General features: G+C 36.2%; 1 protein-coding gene across 1 annotated transcript in view; it reads right to left on the reverse strand.

Moving 5' to 3' along the window:
* The window catches only part of DCP2 (decapping mRNA 2), a 48,533-nt gene that overhangs the window by 26,744 nt on the left and 5,999 nt on the right, over positions 1 to 15,790 (reverse strand). Inside the window, exons 2-4 of the mRNA XM_041748458.1 lie at positions 7,647 to 7,798; positions 4,369 to 4,496; positions 3,828 to 3,926 (exon numbers count right to left, since the gene is read on the reverse strand). Of these exons, the coding sequence (XP_041604392.1) occupies positions 3,828 to 3,926; positions 4,369 to 4,496; positions 7,647 to 7,798 (379 nt within the window). The remainder of the gene's footprint in view (positions 1 to 3,827; positions 3,927 to 4,368; positions 4,497 to 7,646; positions 7,799 to 15,790) is intronic.

Raw genomic sequence — 15,790 nt, forward strand, 5'->3', positions numbered from 1 at the left:
AGTCAGGAGCATGGACCCCAGGACCAACCACCACGGTTTTGCATACCTATTCTGCTGCTCACTGTGAGAATCTGGTATATTACTAAACTGCAGTTTCAGTTCCTCTCCTGTAAAGTAGAGATCATCATCTCCCATAATGGCTGTATCCATCCCTACAAGGGGATGCAGGGGATGCTATCCCCCCAGAGATGCTACATCTCTGTAGCATCCTATCATCTACACTCCATTCTTCCACTCCTCAAGCCCTAATAAAATTTATTTTCTTATAAACTATGTGATCTATAATCATTACTGAAATTAGCAGCACATGAGTAGGACAATCTTCTATCTGAGTATCCCAGAACAGAAAACAAATACAGGTTAACTGCCTCTGCCTCTCTCCTCCCCACCACCCCACTACCCCAGTATCTTATTTCTGCATCATCCTGACTCTTTACAGTATAGTATACAAAACTGGTCAGAAGAAAGGTTCTAGTGGTACATGGAGATGATCCCTTGGGTACTTCTCTTCAGTTTTGCAAGTTTAAATATCTGATTTCCTCAGAGTTCCTGCAAAAAGATCCTGTTACTGAGACAGCTGATCTCAGCAAATTGAGTCCAAATTTAGCCTGTTTTCTAGTTAATGCTGTGTTTTTTCTGGACCCAGGCAATTACCTTACTGCTATTGAACTAATCTGACTCCACATACAGAACTACACATCAATTGTTCTAAGTAGGATGGTATGATTCCTATTTTGTCCTTCCTTTTGAGCAAGAGGACCACAAAGTTTGAGGACATAAAAGGGAGACTCTACAACTGCTCCATTTTGTCTCCTACCATCTATAGAAAGGAAAGGGAAAGCTATTAGGTTATGTGTCAATTTCTTACCTACTACCTAAACAGCTTTCAATTTTAAGAAGTGTGCATAAACCTTCACTTACCTGTATACAATGGCTTTGTCTATATAAGCTGCTGCAAACGCTTACTTAGATTAGCTAAATTTAAAATGCAGCATTTTTATTCATCTTTTAAATCCTACTCCAAAGTAAAGAACCACTAATGGTTTTCCTATGTTAAATAACTACTACTGGTTTTTAAGAACCTTAATTACTGGGCAGCCAAGGTGGCTCAGCGGTTTAGCGCCACCTTCAGCCCAGGGCATGATCCTGGAGTCCCGGGATCAAGTCCCATGTGGGGCTCCCTGCATGGAGCTGCTTCTCCCTCTGCCTGTGTCTCTGCCTCTGCCTCTCTCTCTCTCTCTCTCTCTGTCTCATGAATAAATAAAAAATAAAAATCAATAAAATCAATAAAATCTAAAAAAAAAAATCTTAATTACTATCACTAATAATTACATCCAAACTTAAATCAAGCGGTGAACACTGTTGCAGGAAAACACTGAGTCAAAAGAAAAGAAAACAAAAGAAAAAAATCCAAATGAGATATGCCACAAAATCCATATTGCCATCTCAAAATATCTCAAAGTTAACCATTATCACTTTGGATTTTAAAGATATTTACTTCTAGTTATGAAGCCCTTAAGTAACTTTTTTTTTTTTTTTAAAGATTTACTTATTTATTCATGAGAGACAGAGACAGAGCGGGGGGGGGGGGGGGGGGGGGGCAGAGACATAGGCAGATGGAGAAGTTGGCTCTTCACAGGAGCCCTATGCGGGACTCGATCCTGGATCTTGGGATCACAACCTGAGCTGAAGGCAGCTGCCCAACCACTAAGCCACTCAGGCTCCCTTAAGTAACTCTTCTTAATAAATGTGTATCCTACAGAGAAATTAAGTGGGACAGGCTTAGGCTAGTGGGACAGGGTTAGGCTATTGACTAACATACGAGAACTATACTGGAACAAAAATCTTTCAACTCCTAGACTAGATTTCTTCCCATTATATCATGCTTTTTATAGCTCAATGTCTAAATTTCAAGGGTAAGATGGAATGTGATAAATGACAAGGAACTGTTAAATAAGAATATAGTACACAATGTATCACAGGTACTATATAATTAATGCCAAGTAAATCTCTAGATGATAGCTGTTGTTAAAGTTCAGACACTACTGTAGGGTAGAGTTCACTGGCTAAATTTTTAAATAAATAGAATTTTAATTAAGAATGAACTTTAGGGATCCCTGGGTGGCGCAGCGGTTTGGCGCCTACCTTTGACCCAGGGCGCGATCCTGGAGACCCAGGATCGAATCCCACGTCAGGCTCCCGGTGCATTGAGCCTGTTTCTCCCTCTGCCTGTGTCTCTGCCTCTCTCTCTCTCTCTCTGTGACTATCATAAATAAATAAAAAAAATTAAAAAAAAAAAAAAAAAAAGAATGAACTTTAGAAATTATCCACTCTACAGAATGGCTAGATTCAAAACGACAAGAAATAACAAGTGCTGGTGAACATGCGGAGAAAAAGAAACCCCCATGCACTGTTGGTGGGATACAAACGGGTGCCACCATTGTGGATAACAGTGTTGGAGGTCCCTCAAAACATTAAAAATAAAAATACCACATGATCCAGTAATTCCACTACTATGTATTTACCCAAAGAATATGAAAACACTAATTGAAAAAGGTATATGCACTATGTTTATTACAGCATTATTTATAATAGCCAAGACATGGAAGCAACCTAGTGTCCACTAAGAGATGACTGAATAAAGATCTGATGTGTACACACACACACCAGAGGACTATCCACCATAAAAAAGAATGAGATTTTGTCATCTGCAACAACATGGATGGGAACTAGAGAGTATTACATTAGGTGAAATAAATTAGAGAAAGACATTACCATATGATTTCACTTATGTGTAATCTAAAAAACAAAACAAACCAAAAGCAGAAACAGACCCATAAATAGAGAATTGACAGTTGCCACAGGGGAGCATTTGGGGAATGGCAAAATGAATGAAGAGGAGTGGGATACACAGAATTCCAATTATGGAATGAGTAAGACACAGGGATGAAAGGTACCATGTAGGGAATACAGCCAATGGTATTTTAAGAACTTTGATGGTGACAAATGATAGCTACACTTGTGATGAGCATAATATAATGTTTAGAACTGCTGAATTCCTAGATTGTACATCTGAAACTAATGTAACAGTTTGTAAACTATACTTCAATTAAAAAAAAAAAATCACTCTAAACCTCGTTTTACAAATAAGAAATTCAGGTCCTGTATATAGAGCTAGCTGGTGGCAATCCTTCAGGGAAAAAGGATAATTTGAGCTGGGTCTAGATAGGACTTGAATAGGCAGGGAAGAAGAAAGAACCTTCCGGTTATGGCAATATATTAGCAAAGTTTAGAGGCTGAAACAAAGCAGTCGAATGCAAAGAGAATAAATTCTTTTGACTGAGAATAAAGGCAAATAAATTTAGGAATAGCTAAATTTTATGTTGGGGATTAGAGGGAGTTTCAATACTGAAAAGAATCACAGGCAATAGGAAACTAGAGAGGGTTTTAAGTAACAAATGTAAATTTCTTAGGAAAGCCCAAATTGTGTACTTGTCTGGAAACTAAGACTATAAAACATAAAACAAGCATTGTAATTGCCAAAATGTTTTACCAATTGCAAATCCAATTCTTAAAAAAAGGTAGACACTATATCATCAAAATAGGAAGGAATTAGTGATAATTAAAAATGGGCAAAAAAGAAAATAGAAATAAGGGAAGAATAAATGACAGAGATATGGACAAAAGAATCATTATAAAAGATAAGTTACTTCATGCAGTCAAGTTCTAGAAACATTAGATGGTCCAAACAGTAAGTCATCATGGCTTAAAAAGCACACTCAAAGCATGATTAGCAAATGTTACTGTTTCAAACTGCAGTAACTCACCTCTCTAGCAGCACAATCATGAGGAGCTTCTTCTTTGTTTACTTTTCCTTTTGGAAATCCCCAGCCTGATTTTGCTAGATACCCCTGAACCAGTAGTACCTATAAAAATGAGCAGAGGTAAAAATAAAACTTGCCCTCCTTTCTCACACTCCTTTCTAAAAGTCAAAGGTAAAAAAAAAAAAAAAAAAAAGCCAAAGGTATCTTTTTCCTTACTTCAAGTAACTGTTATCACCAATAATTTTATACAGTTCTTGGTTTTGATATCTTCCAATAGTCTGACTATACTACTAGTGTGAAGAAAGGCATTCTGCTCATTTTAAGGTATTTCTTCAACAATTAAATGACATTTCTTTGCAATAAGTCATACTACAATTATAAAATATTAAGACCCAGAATGTAGACAAAATATGCAATATTTGGCCTTTCAGCACTAAAAGTCTATTTTAAAACCTCACTTTACAGCATTATATAAATAACATATATTTTACAAATAAGATGAAAAGAGCTGATGGTTGCACTAAAAATCTTTTATTACACTCACATTTTCAAGCGTCTCATCAAGAATAATTGCACCATAGGTTGGTACTCCCATTTTATATTCCTTCCATTCATCCAAAATTTTTTCCACATCTTCACCTTGAGGCAGCAAAAACGGACAATGACTGAAGAGTATACATAGTGTTAAGGAAGCTCCTTTCTCTCTAAATACAGCTTAAGTACTTATTATATACAGATAGAAATCTACTTAAAACAACTATGAATATTATATGAAATTACTCAAATCCTCACCTAAATTTCTCCTCCTTGCTTTTTTCCCCACATTGGTTTTCTCCTGAACAAGTCACTGCTAACTTCTGCATTTAGCCTAGACACAGATCAGGTAAGCTTTGCATAATCAAAGTCTTAGATTTCCAAGTTAACATGAATAAATTCAGGACCATGTGAACAACTCAAATACTGAGTCAAATTCACCACATCAGGAGTCAATACTTAGTCTCACTCAGGAGTCTCTTAGTCATACTAAATGAGAGCAAGAAACAAAAGTACAGTATACATATACAATAGTGAAAAGTAAAAACCATCAAAACAAGTAAAAAGTGGTTAACACTAGGGATGAAGTATACCACCACTCTACTGTTGAATGTCTTTACCAAGTACATGAATTAATTGCTTATATAATTAAAACATTTTTAAGGGGAGCCTGGGTGGCTCAGCTGGTTAAGTGTCTGCCCTCGGCTCAGGTCAGGATCCCAAGTTACTGGGCCATTCATTCATTCATTTATTTATTTAGATTTTTTATTTTTATTTTTTTTTTTGAGAGACACAGAGAGTGGCAGAGACGTAAGCAGAGGAATAAGCAGGCCCTGTGGAGAGCCTGATGTGGAACTTGATCCCAGGACCCTGGGATCACGCCCTGAGCTGAAAGCAGACGCTCAACCTCTGAGCCACCCAGGTACCCCAAGTTACTGGGCCTTTACACAGTATAGGTGACGCTTGAACAACACAGGTCTGAAATGCATGGGTCCACTTATATGCAGATTTTTTTTCCAGTAAGTACAGTACAAAACTGTAAATGTATCTCCTCTTCGTTATGGTTTTAATGACATTTTCTTTTCTCTAGCTTAGTTTACTTTGAGAATACAGTATATAATACATATCACATGCAAAATAGGAATTAATCAACTATTTTATCAGTAAGGCTTCTGGTCAATAGTAGGCTATTAGCAGTTAAGTTTTGGGGAGTCAAAAATTATACACACATTTTACTACACAGAATGTCAGGATCCCAATGCCCATATTGTTCAAGGGTCAATTGTAGTTCTAAAATTTAGGTTACACTGACTAAAGAAAGTAAGAATTTGAAGCACATGTCCACTTGTATTATATGCATTAAGAAAAAAAATCCAGTTTTTTTACTTTTCCTTTTTATACTGACATTTTTTGCATAAACATGAAAAATCTGCTCTAGATATATTTTAGACAGTAATCTCCCTCCAAAATCCTACCATGATCTTAGATGATAACCTTTTTGATTCCTCATTTACTTCTTCCTATTTAATCAAACAGCTTGATCATTTCGGAACTAAAATGTCTCTTCAGTCTTTTCTTTGTAGTCCCTCTACTATGGTTTAGGACCTTACTGCTATGATCTCAAGTTATTTGACAGCCCATTCTATGGTTTAACCTATCCTACCAAATAATGCTTTTTGAATACCATTTTGAGCATAATATTCCTTAGCCTTGTTCAAAAATGTTTTATGGGTAACAGTCATTAGAACAAAGTGTTTCATTCATTTTCTACAATGACCTGGACGAGGGAGGGCTTATTTCATGGAGCTCAAAGAAAATTATAGGGGGCTAATAAGTACAATGGCTATTTTCATTCTTACTCCAATTCTAGCACAATACAGTGAATTTGTGGGTAAAGAAAAAGAATAGGAAATAGAAACTTTATTTTTTAAAAAGATTTTATTTATATATTCATGAGAGACACAGGGAGAGAGAGAGGCAGAGACCTAGGCAGACCGAGAAGCAGGCTCCCTACAGGAGTGTGACACAGGACCCAACCCCAGGACCCCGGGATCATAACCTGAGCCAAAGGCAGATGTAATCACTAAGCCACCCAACCACTGAGCGACCCAGGTGTCCCAATAAATAAATCTTTAAAAATAATTATAATAATCTTGAATTTTCGGGATCCCTGGGTGGCACAGCGGTTTGGCGCCTGCCTTTGGCTCAGGGCGCAATCCTGGAGACCCGGGATCGAATCCCACGTCGGGCTCCCGGTGCATGGAGCCTGCTTCTCCCTCTGCCTGTGTCTCTGCCTCTCTTCCTCTCTCTGTGTGACTATCATAAATAAATAAAAATTTATAAAAAAAAAATCTTGAATTTTCAAGTCTTATCTTTTATAACAAACAAGCTTCTATCTTATTTGTAAATAGGAGAAAAAGACCTTTGAAAACAAAGACTTCTTTGTATTAGCCACAAAACTAAAAACATTGCTTTTAACATATTAAGTATTCAATAATTATTTAAGAATCTCTATCCCGAAAGGTAGCAATCTGATTAAAGATCATCTGACTGGGGCACCTAGGTGGCTCAGTTTGTTAATAAGCATCTACCTTCAGCTCAAGTCATGATCCCAGAGTCTTGGGATCAAGCCCCACCTCGGCTCTCTGCTCAGTGAGGAGTCTGCTTCTCCCTCTCCCACCCCTTCCCCTACTCATGCTCTCTTTCTCTCAAATAAATAAATAAATAAATAAATAAATAAATAAATAAATAAATAAATATTTTTAAAAATAAAGATCATCTAGGGTAGCCCGGGTGGCTCAGCGGTTTAGCACCGCCTTCATTCAGCTCAGGGCATGATCCTGGAGACCCAGGATCAAGTCCCACATTGGGCTCCCTGCATAGAGCCTGTTTCTCCCTCTGCCTGCATCTCTACCTCTCTCTGTGTGTCTCTCGTGAATAAATAAAATCTTTTAAAAATATTAAAAAATAAAAATAAAGATCATCTGATTAAATGGAACAGCAAGAAGTAAAAAATAGATCAGTTCTAGAAATAGGTTGGTTATTTCTGAAAGAGAAAATCAAATTTCATTCTAATCACCATATACATTTCAAGGAATCCTCAACATCAAAATTAAAATACTATTAAAATACTATTAAATTCTGTCTACTATTTATATTTGACAAATTTTAGAAATCAAGTATGTTTACCTAATAAGTTTTAAATCTCAAAGACAATCAAAAGGAAATCTGTGTTAAAATATTTTATTAGCAATAATGAAGACAGTCATTATAGTAATAAAAGGATATCAGCTTTAGCAAAGTCTCTTATCCCACACTGAGGTAATCCTGGTGTGTTCTGCATGTAGAAATCCAAGTAAAACCAATGGGCAAGTTCAATCTGAAAACACACTCGGATAGCATTGTCTCTTTCCTCACTGGGAATATGCAAAATAAATCGGCTGTCAAAAAACAAAAAACATTTAAATTACATTTACAAACGGTAATGATTTTAATCTATTTAACTACTTCATCCCTGACCCACCAACATAAAAAAGAAACCAAGAGCAGGGCTGATCAAGGAGGCAAAATTGGGGGGAAATTACTACAGGAAGAGGAGTCTGGAAGGCAGCTATGTTCACCCCTATACCAATGCTGCACAGGGAAGAAGAGTCTGGGGGAAAAAAAAGTTTATCACAGTTATCTCACTCAGAATTTAAGAAGCCATTTACCCTTTGTTAACAAGTACAAAGATAATATTAAGAACTCATATAAAGGGGAACAAGAAAACAACTTTCAGTAGGATTTCCTCTCATGATTGCTAACATTTTCTAATATATACAAATATATTCATTCATTCAAACAGGAATGATGTCAGCTGCCTCATCTTTGAAGTATTACATTTTTTTAAAAGATTTTATTTATTCATAAGAGACACAGAGAGAGAAGCAGAGAGACACAGGCAGAGGGAGAAGCAGGCTCCCCGCAGGAAGCCCGATGTGGGACTCGATCTCAGGACCCTGGGATCACTCCCTGAGCCAAAGGCAGGCGTTCAACCACTGATTTACAGCTAATTTTTCAGCAAAAACTATGCAGGCCAAAAACGAGTGGCCTGACATATTTAGAATGCTGAAAGGAAAAAAATCTACAACCAAGAACAATCTACCTGGCAAAATTATCATTCAGAATTGAAGAAAAGATAAACAGTTACTGACACAAAAGTGAAAGGAGTTCAACAGCATTAAACCAGCCTTAAAGAATACTAGAGACTTCTCTAAGTATAAAAGAAAAAGCCATAATTAGAAAAAAAAATTATGAAAGGAAAAAAAATTTCATGAGTAAAAGCAAACATACACTAAAAGTAACAGAGCAATCACTTATAAAGCTAACATGAAGATTGAAAGACAAAAGTAGTCAAATCAATTGTATCTAAAAAAATTAGTTAAGGAGACTCACAAAACAAAAAGATGTAAAATATGACAACATATACATAAAGCATGAGGAATGGTAAAAATGAAATTCTTTTAGAATGTGTTCAAACTGAAGTGATCAACTGAAGCATGCTATACATTTAGGAGGTTATATATGAATCTCAGGGTAACTACAAACCAAAAACCTGTAATAGGCACAGTAAAGTAAGAAAGAAAGCCAAATTTAACACCAAAGAAAGTCCTCAGCACAAGGAAAGAGCAAGAAGACCGAACAGAGAGCAACTGCATAACAACTGGAAAGCAATTAACAAAATGCAAGTACACACCTACCAATAATTAATTTTCAGCTTTTTAAAATTCAACTAATTAACATATAGTATTAATTTCAGAGGTAGAGTTCAGTGATTCAGTCTTATATAATACCAAGTGCTCATTATATCACATGCCCCCCCTAATGTCCATCACCCAGTTACCCCATCCCCCATCCCACCCCTCCAGCAACCCTGTTTGTTTCCTATGATTAAGAGTCTCTTACGGTTTGTCTCCCTCTCTGATTTCATCTTGTTTATTTTTCCTTCCCTTCCCCTATGCTCCTGTTTTGTTTCTTAAATTCCATATGAATGAGATCATATAATTGTCTTTAACTGATTCACTTTTTTTTTTTAAGATTTTATTTCTTTATTCATGAGAGACACAGAGAAAGAGGCAGAGATGTAGGCAGGCAGAGGGAGAAGCAGACTCCCCATGGGGTGCCCAATGTGGGACTCAATCCCAGAATCCTGGGATCCGGATCTGAGCCAAAAGCAGACTCTCAACCACCAAGCCACCCAGGTGCCTCTCTGATTGACTTATTTCACTCAGCACAATACCCTCTAGTTCCATCCACGTTGTTGAAAATGGCAAGCTTTTTTTTTTTTTTGATGGCTGAGTAGTATAGTCCATTGAGAATTACTATTATTATTTTTTATATATATTGGAGAATACTTTAAATGTAAATGGTCTAAAGGCTCCAAACGAATGAATGACATAGGGTGACAGAATAAACAACAACAAAAGAAGACTCAGCTATACACTGCTTACAAAAGACTTACTTCATACCTAAAGATACCTAATGACTAAAAGTGATGAGATAGAAAAAAGATAGTCTATGCAAATGAAAGTGGGGCAGGGGAGACCAGGAATACTTATATATATATATATATATAAGACAAAACAGACCTCAAAACAAATACTGTAACAAGAAACAAAGAAGGGCATTACCTAATGGTAAAAGTATCAATAAAAAAAAAAAAAAGATATAACAAATGTAAATATATGTACCCAACACGGAAGCACCTAAATAAAGCAAGTATTAACAGACATAGGAGAAACTGACAGTAATACAACAGGGAATGTGAACACCCCACACATATACTGATTGATAGATCATGCAGGCAAAAAAAAAAAAAAAATTCAGTAAGGAAATAGTGTCTTTGAATGTCACAACAGACCAAATGGACTTAACATATACATACAGAATATTCCATCCCATAATAGAGAACACATTCTTTTCCTTTTTTTTTTTTTTTTTTAAACACATTCTTATCAAGTACCCATGAAACATTTCCCAGGATGGATCACACATTAGGCTACAAAACAAGTCTCCGTAAATTTAAGGCTGAAATCATATCATGCATCTTTTCCAACCACAACAGTATAAAACTACAACTCAATTATAAGAAAAAAAACTACAAGGGCACCTGAGTGGTTCAGTCAGTTAAGTGTCTGACTTCAGCACAGGTTAAGATTCAGTCCTGGGATCAAGCCCGGTGTCAGCTCTCCCTCTCCTTTTGCCCCTCCCCCAGCTCTTGCACACATGTTCTCAAATAAATAAAGTCTTTAATAAAAAATTTAAAAATAAAAGAAAAAAAATAAAAACCAGGAAAAACACAAACCATGGAGACTAAACAACATGCTACTAAACAACCAATAGGTCAAAGAAGAAATTAAAGAGGAAATTTAAAAATACATGGCAACCAGTAACACTGAAAACAGAACAGTCCAAATCTTTAGGATGTAGCAAAAACAGCTGTAAGAGGGAAATTTATAGCAATACAGGCCTGCTCATAAAACAAGAAGAATCTCTAACAATCTAACATTAATTACATCTAGAGGAATTAAAAAAGGAACAAACCCAAAGTTAGCAGAAAAAAAGGGAATAATAAAGATCAGAGCACAAATAAATGATAAACTAAAAAAGAAAGATCAATGAAACCAAGATCTTGTTCCTCGTAAATACAAACAGAAATGATAAACCTTTAGACCCATCAAGAGAAAAAGAGAAAAGACCCAAATAAATAAAATCAGAAAATAAGAACTGACACCACAGAAAAACAAATGACTGTTAAGAGGCTACTATGAAAAATTATATTCCAACAAACTGGACAACTTAGAAGAAACAGATAAATTCTTAGAAACCTATAATCTTCCAAAAATGAATTCGGAAGAAACAGAAAATCTGAACAGACTGATTCTTAGTAACAAAATTGAATCAGTAATCCAAAAAGTCCCAAAAAACAAAGTCCAGGACTAGACTGATTGACAAATTAATTCCACCAAACATTTAAAGAGTTAATACCTAATTGTCTTCAAACTATTCCAAAAAATACAAGTAGGAAAATTTCCAAATACTTTCTACAAGGCATTACCCTGATACCAAAACACTACAAAAGAAAACTACAGGCCAATATCCCTGATAAATAGACACAAAAATCCTCAACAAAATATTAGCAAACTACATATAACAATATATAAAAAGAATCTTTGCCACTATCAAGTGAGATTTACTCCTGGGATGCAATGACAGTTCAATATTCACAAATCAACCAACATGATACACCACATTAACAAAATGAAGGATAAAAATCATATGATCATCTCGAAAGATGTAGAAAAGGCATTTGGCAAAATTCAACATTTACTCATGATAAAAACTCAAAAAACAGTGGATTTAGAGAAAGGATACCACAACATATAAAGGCCATATATAACAAATCCACAGCTTATATCATACTCAGTGGTGAAAAACTAAGCTTTTTCTCTAAGATTGGGCACATGAGATAAGGATGCCCACTTCTGTCACTTATTCAACACAGTATTCAAAGGCTTAGTTGAAGCAAACAAGAAAAAGAAATAAAAGGCATCAAAACTGGTTAAGGCAGAAATAACTGTCAATGTATGTAGATATACTATACACAGAAAACTATAGAGTCTACCAAAAAAAAAAAAAAAAAACCCTTAGAAGTAAATGAATTCAGTAAAGTTACAGGATACAAAGTTAATATATAGAAATCTGTTGCATTTCATGCACTGATAATGAAGGAGAATAAGAAAACAGGGGCACCTGGGTGGCTTTTGGCTCAGGTCGTGATCCTGGGGTCCTGGGATCAAGTCCCATATCAAGCTCCCTACAGGGAGTCTGCTTCTCCCTTTGCCTAAGTCTCTGCCTCTTTGTGTGTGTGTCTCTCATGAATAAATAAAACCTTTAAAAAGAAAAAAAGAAAGAAAATCTCATTTACAACTCCACCAAAAAAAATAAAATACCTAGTAATAAATTTAACCAAGGAGGTTAAAGATCTATATCCTAAAAACTATAAAACACTGATGAAACAAATTAAAGCCAACACAAATGGAAAGACATTCCATGCTCATGGATTGAAGAATTAATATTTTTAAAACACCCAGACTACCTAAAGCAATCTATAGATTCAATGCAATTCCTATATCAAAATACCAATAGCATTTTTCAGAGGTAGAATAATCCTAACATTTGTAATGGAACCACAGAAGATCCTCAACAGTCAGTCTTCTTGAGAAAGAACAAGAAAGATGGAGATATCACAATCTCAGATTTCAACATATAGCAAGCTGGGATGTGTCAAGCTCCCTGCTTAGCAGGGCGTTTGCTTCTCCCCTCTCCCTCTGCTCAGGCTTATTCTCTCTCTTTTTTAAATAAATAAATAAATAAATAAATAAATAAATAAATAAATAAATAAATAAAGGGGCACCTTGTGGCTCAGTTGGCTAAGCAAGTTGGTTGCTCTCTTGGTTTTGGCTCAGTTCATGATCTTGCAGTTGTGGGATCAAGCCCGACATCAGGCTCTGCGCTGAGCGCAGAGTCTGCTTTAAAATCTCTCCCTCTCCCTTATGCTCATTTACTCTCTCTAATAAATAAATAAAATCTTAAAAAAAAAAAAAGATATACCACCAAGCTATAATCATCAAAATAGTATGGTACTAGCACAAAAACAGACACATACATCAATGGAACAGAGAACCCAGAAATAAGCCCACATTTATAAGGTCTATTAATCTATGACAAAGGATCCAAGAATATATATGGGAAAAGATAGTCTCTTCAATAAATGGTGCTAGGAAAACTGGACATCTACATACAAGAGAATGAAACTGGGCTCTTTTGTAACACCATACACAAAAATAAACTCAAAATGGAGTAAATATCTAAATGTAAAACATGAAACTGTAAAACTCCTGGAAGAAAACATAGGCAGTAATTTCTTTGGTATCGAACTTAGCAACATTTTTCTGGGTATGTCTCCTCAGACAAGAAAACAGAAGCAGAAAATAAACCACTGGGACTACATCAAAATAAAAAGTTTCTGCACAGCAAAGGAAACCATCAACAACACAACAAAACAATCTACTGAATGTAAGATATTCTGATAAAGGGTTAATGCCCAAAAATATATAAAGGACTTACACAACCATCAAAAAAGAATCTGATTAAAAATAGCAGAGGACACGAGTAGACATTTTTCCAAAGACACAGAGATGCCAAAGAGACACATGAAAAGATATTCAACATCATCATCATCAGGGAAATGCAAATCAAAACTATAATGAAATATCATCTTATACCTGTTCAGAATGACCAAAATGAAAAGGACAAGAAATAATAAGTGCTGGCAAGCATGTGGAGAAAAAGAAACCCTCTTGCATGGTTGGTAGGAATTTAAACTAGTGCAGCCACTGTTGAAAATAGTTGAAGGTTGCTCAAAAAATTAAAAAAATAGAAATACCAGTAATTCCATAATTTCTTAGGGTATTTACCCTAAGAAAACAAAAACACCAATTCAAGAAGATATACACACCCCTATATTTATTGTAGCATTATTTACAATAGTCAAGATATAGAAGCAAACCAAGTGCCCATCAATATACAATGAGGATATATATGTGCATATGTACATACATATTTACAATGGAACATCACTCAGCAATAAAAAAGAAGAACTCGCCATTTGCAAGAACATGGAGGGACTTAAAGAGTATTATGCCAAGTGAAACAACTCAGAAAAATGCTGTATTATTTCACTTATGTCTGGAATCTAAACAAAACAAATGAATAAACAAAACAGAAATGGACCCATAAATACAGAGACAATATGGCTGCCACAGAGGAAGGAATTAGGGGGATGGGCAAAATGGGTAAAGGAAAGCGGGAGATACAGGCTTCCAATTTGGAATGAGCAAGTCACAGAGATGAAAGGTACGATATAAGGAATATAGTCAATGGTATTTTAATAGCATTTGTACAGTAGATAGATGACAGCTATACTTACGGTGAGCATAACAGAGTCGAATCACTTGCTATATGCCTCAAACTAATGTAATACTGTGTCAGCTATACTTTCATTTTTAAAAAGGGAGAGGGGAAGCGAAAGGTCCACTTATGTAACAGAAGATGGTCTACTCTTCTTTCACTCCTTTGAGTCAGAAGTTTCTCCCATAAGATGGGGGAAGGAAGAACAACTCCTGAGGTTCTTTTCTAACTTTAGCTGATAGGTTTGGGTGTTGGTACCCCAAAGCAAAACCGGTTTTCAAGGACTCCCAAGTGTAAGAGCTAACACCCTATCTACTCACATAAAAGAGAAGCCTATCAATAAATAAGCCCCTTATAGTCTCATCTTAAATATGAAACAGTAACAAAAAATCATCCAACATCAAAGGAAAATCTAAGGCATGACACAGAAAAATTTACATTAAAAAACTGGCCCTGGAACACCCAGGTGGCTCAGTGGTTGAGTGTCTGCCTTCGACTCAGGTCATGATCCTGGGGTCCTGGGATGGAGTCCTGCATCAGGCTCCCCACAGGGAGCCTGCTTCTCCCTCTGCCTATGTCTGCTTCTCTCTGTGTGTCTCTCATGAATAAATAAATCTTAAAAAGAAATAAAAATTAATAAAAATTAAAAACTGGCCCTGAAGATAGTGTTGAGGTTATCTCCTAGAATCCTGGACCACCTGAGAGCATAAGTGTGAGAAGAGAAACAGGCATTTTAGTCATATAAGGACTCAGAAGTTTACTTCCTAGTAACACCCTCAAAGGAAATCACTCTAGAATGTGCACTGGCAAAACAAGAATGAAAACCGAGAAAACCTAAAAGATGAGATTTAAGAGATAAAAGATACAACCTGGGAGAGCCATGAAAGGGAATTCTAGTAGGCCAGTTGTTTGGCAAGTCCAGGGAACCAGCAGTCTTGACTGAGCCGGTAGGGAGGTCTCCAAGACAGCATGCTCCCGGAAAAAAGAATTCTAAGGACATAATAAAGGAGCAGACGGGTGGAGGGGAGAAAGTATTTTGAATGTGTTGGGGAAGAGAGGTAAATGTACAAGAGAATCATAATCCAAATATTAAGCAAAAGCCAAACTCAGAACAACAACAAAAAAATATATCAAAAGAAAAAAGTAAAAAAAGAAAAAAAGAAAAGAAAAAAGTAGCCAGAAAGAGGGGCTCCTGGCTGGCTCAGCCAGTGGAGCATGTAACTCCTGATCTTGGGGTTGAGGTAGAGCCCTAAGCTGGGTATAGAGATTACTTAAAATCTTAAAAATAAATAAATAAACAAAAAAGAATGAGGGGGACACCTGGGTGGCTCAGCAGTTGAGCGTCTGCCTTCGGCTCAGGGGGTGATCCCAGGTCCTGGGATCCAGTCCCACAATGGGCTCCTTGCTCAGCAGACAGCCTG

Source organism: Vulpes lagopus, chromosome 3 (genome assembly GCF_018345385.1).
Source record: "Vulpes lagopus strain Blue_001 chromosome 3, ASM1834538v1, whole genome shotgun sequence".
In the NCBI taxonomy this organism is placed as follows: Eukaryota; Metazoa; Chordata; class Mammalia; order Carnivora; family Canidae; genus Vulpes; species Vulpes lagopus.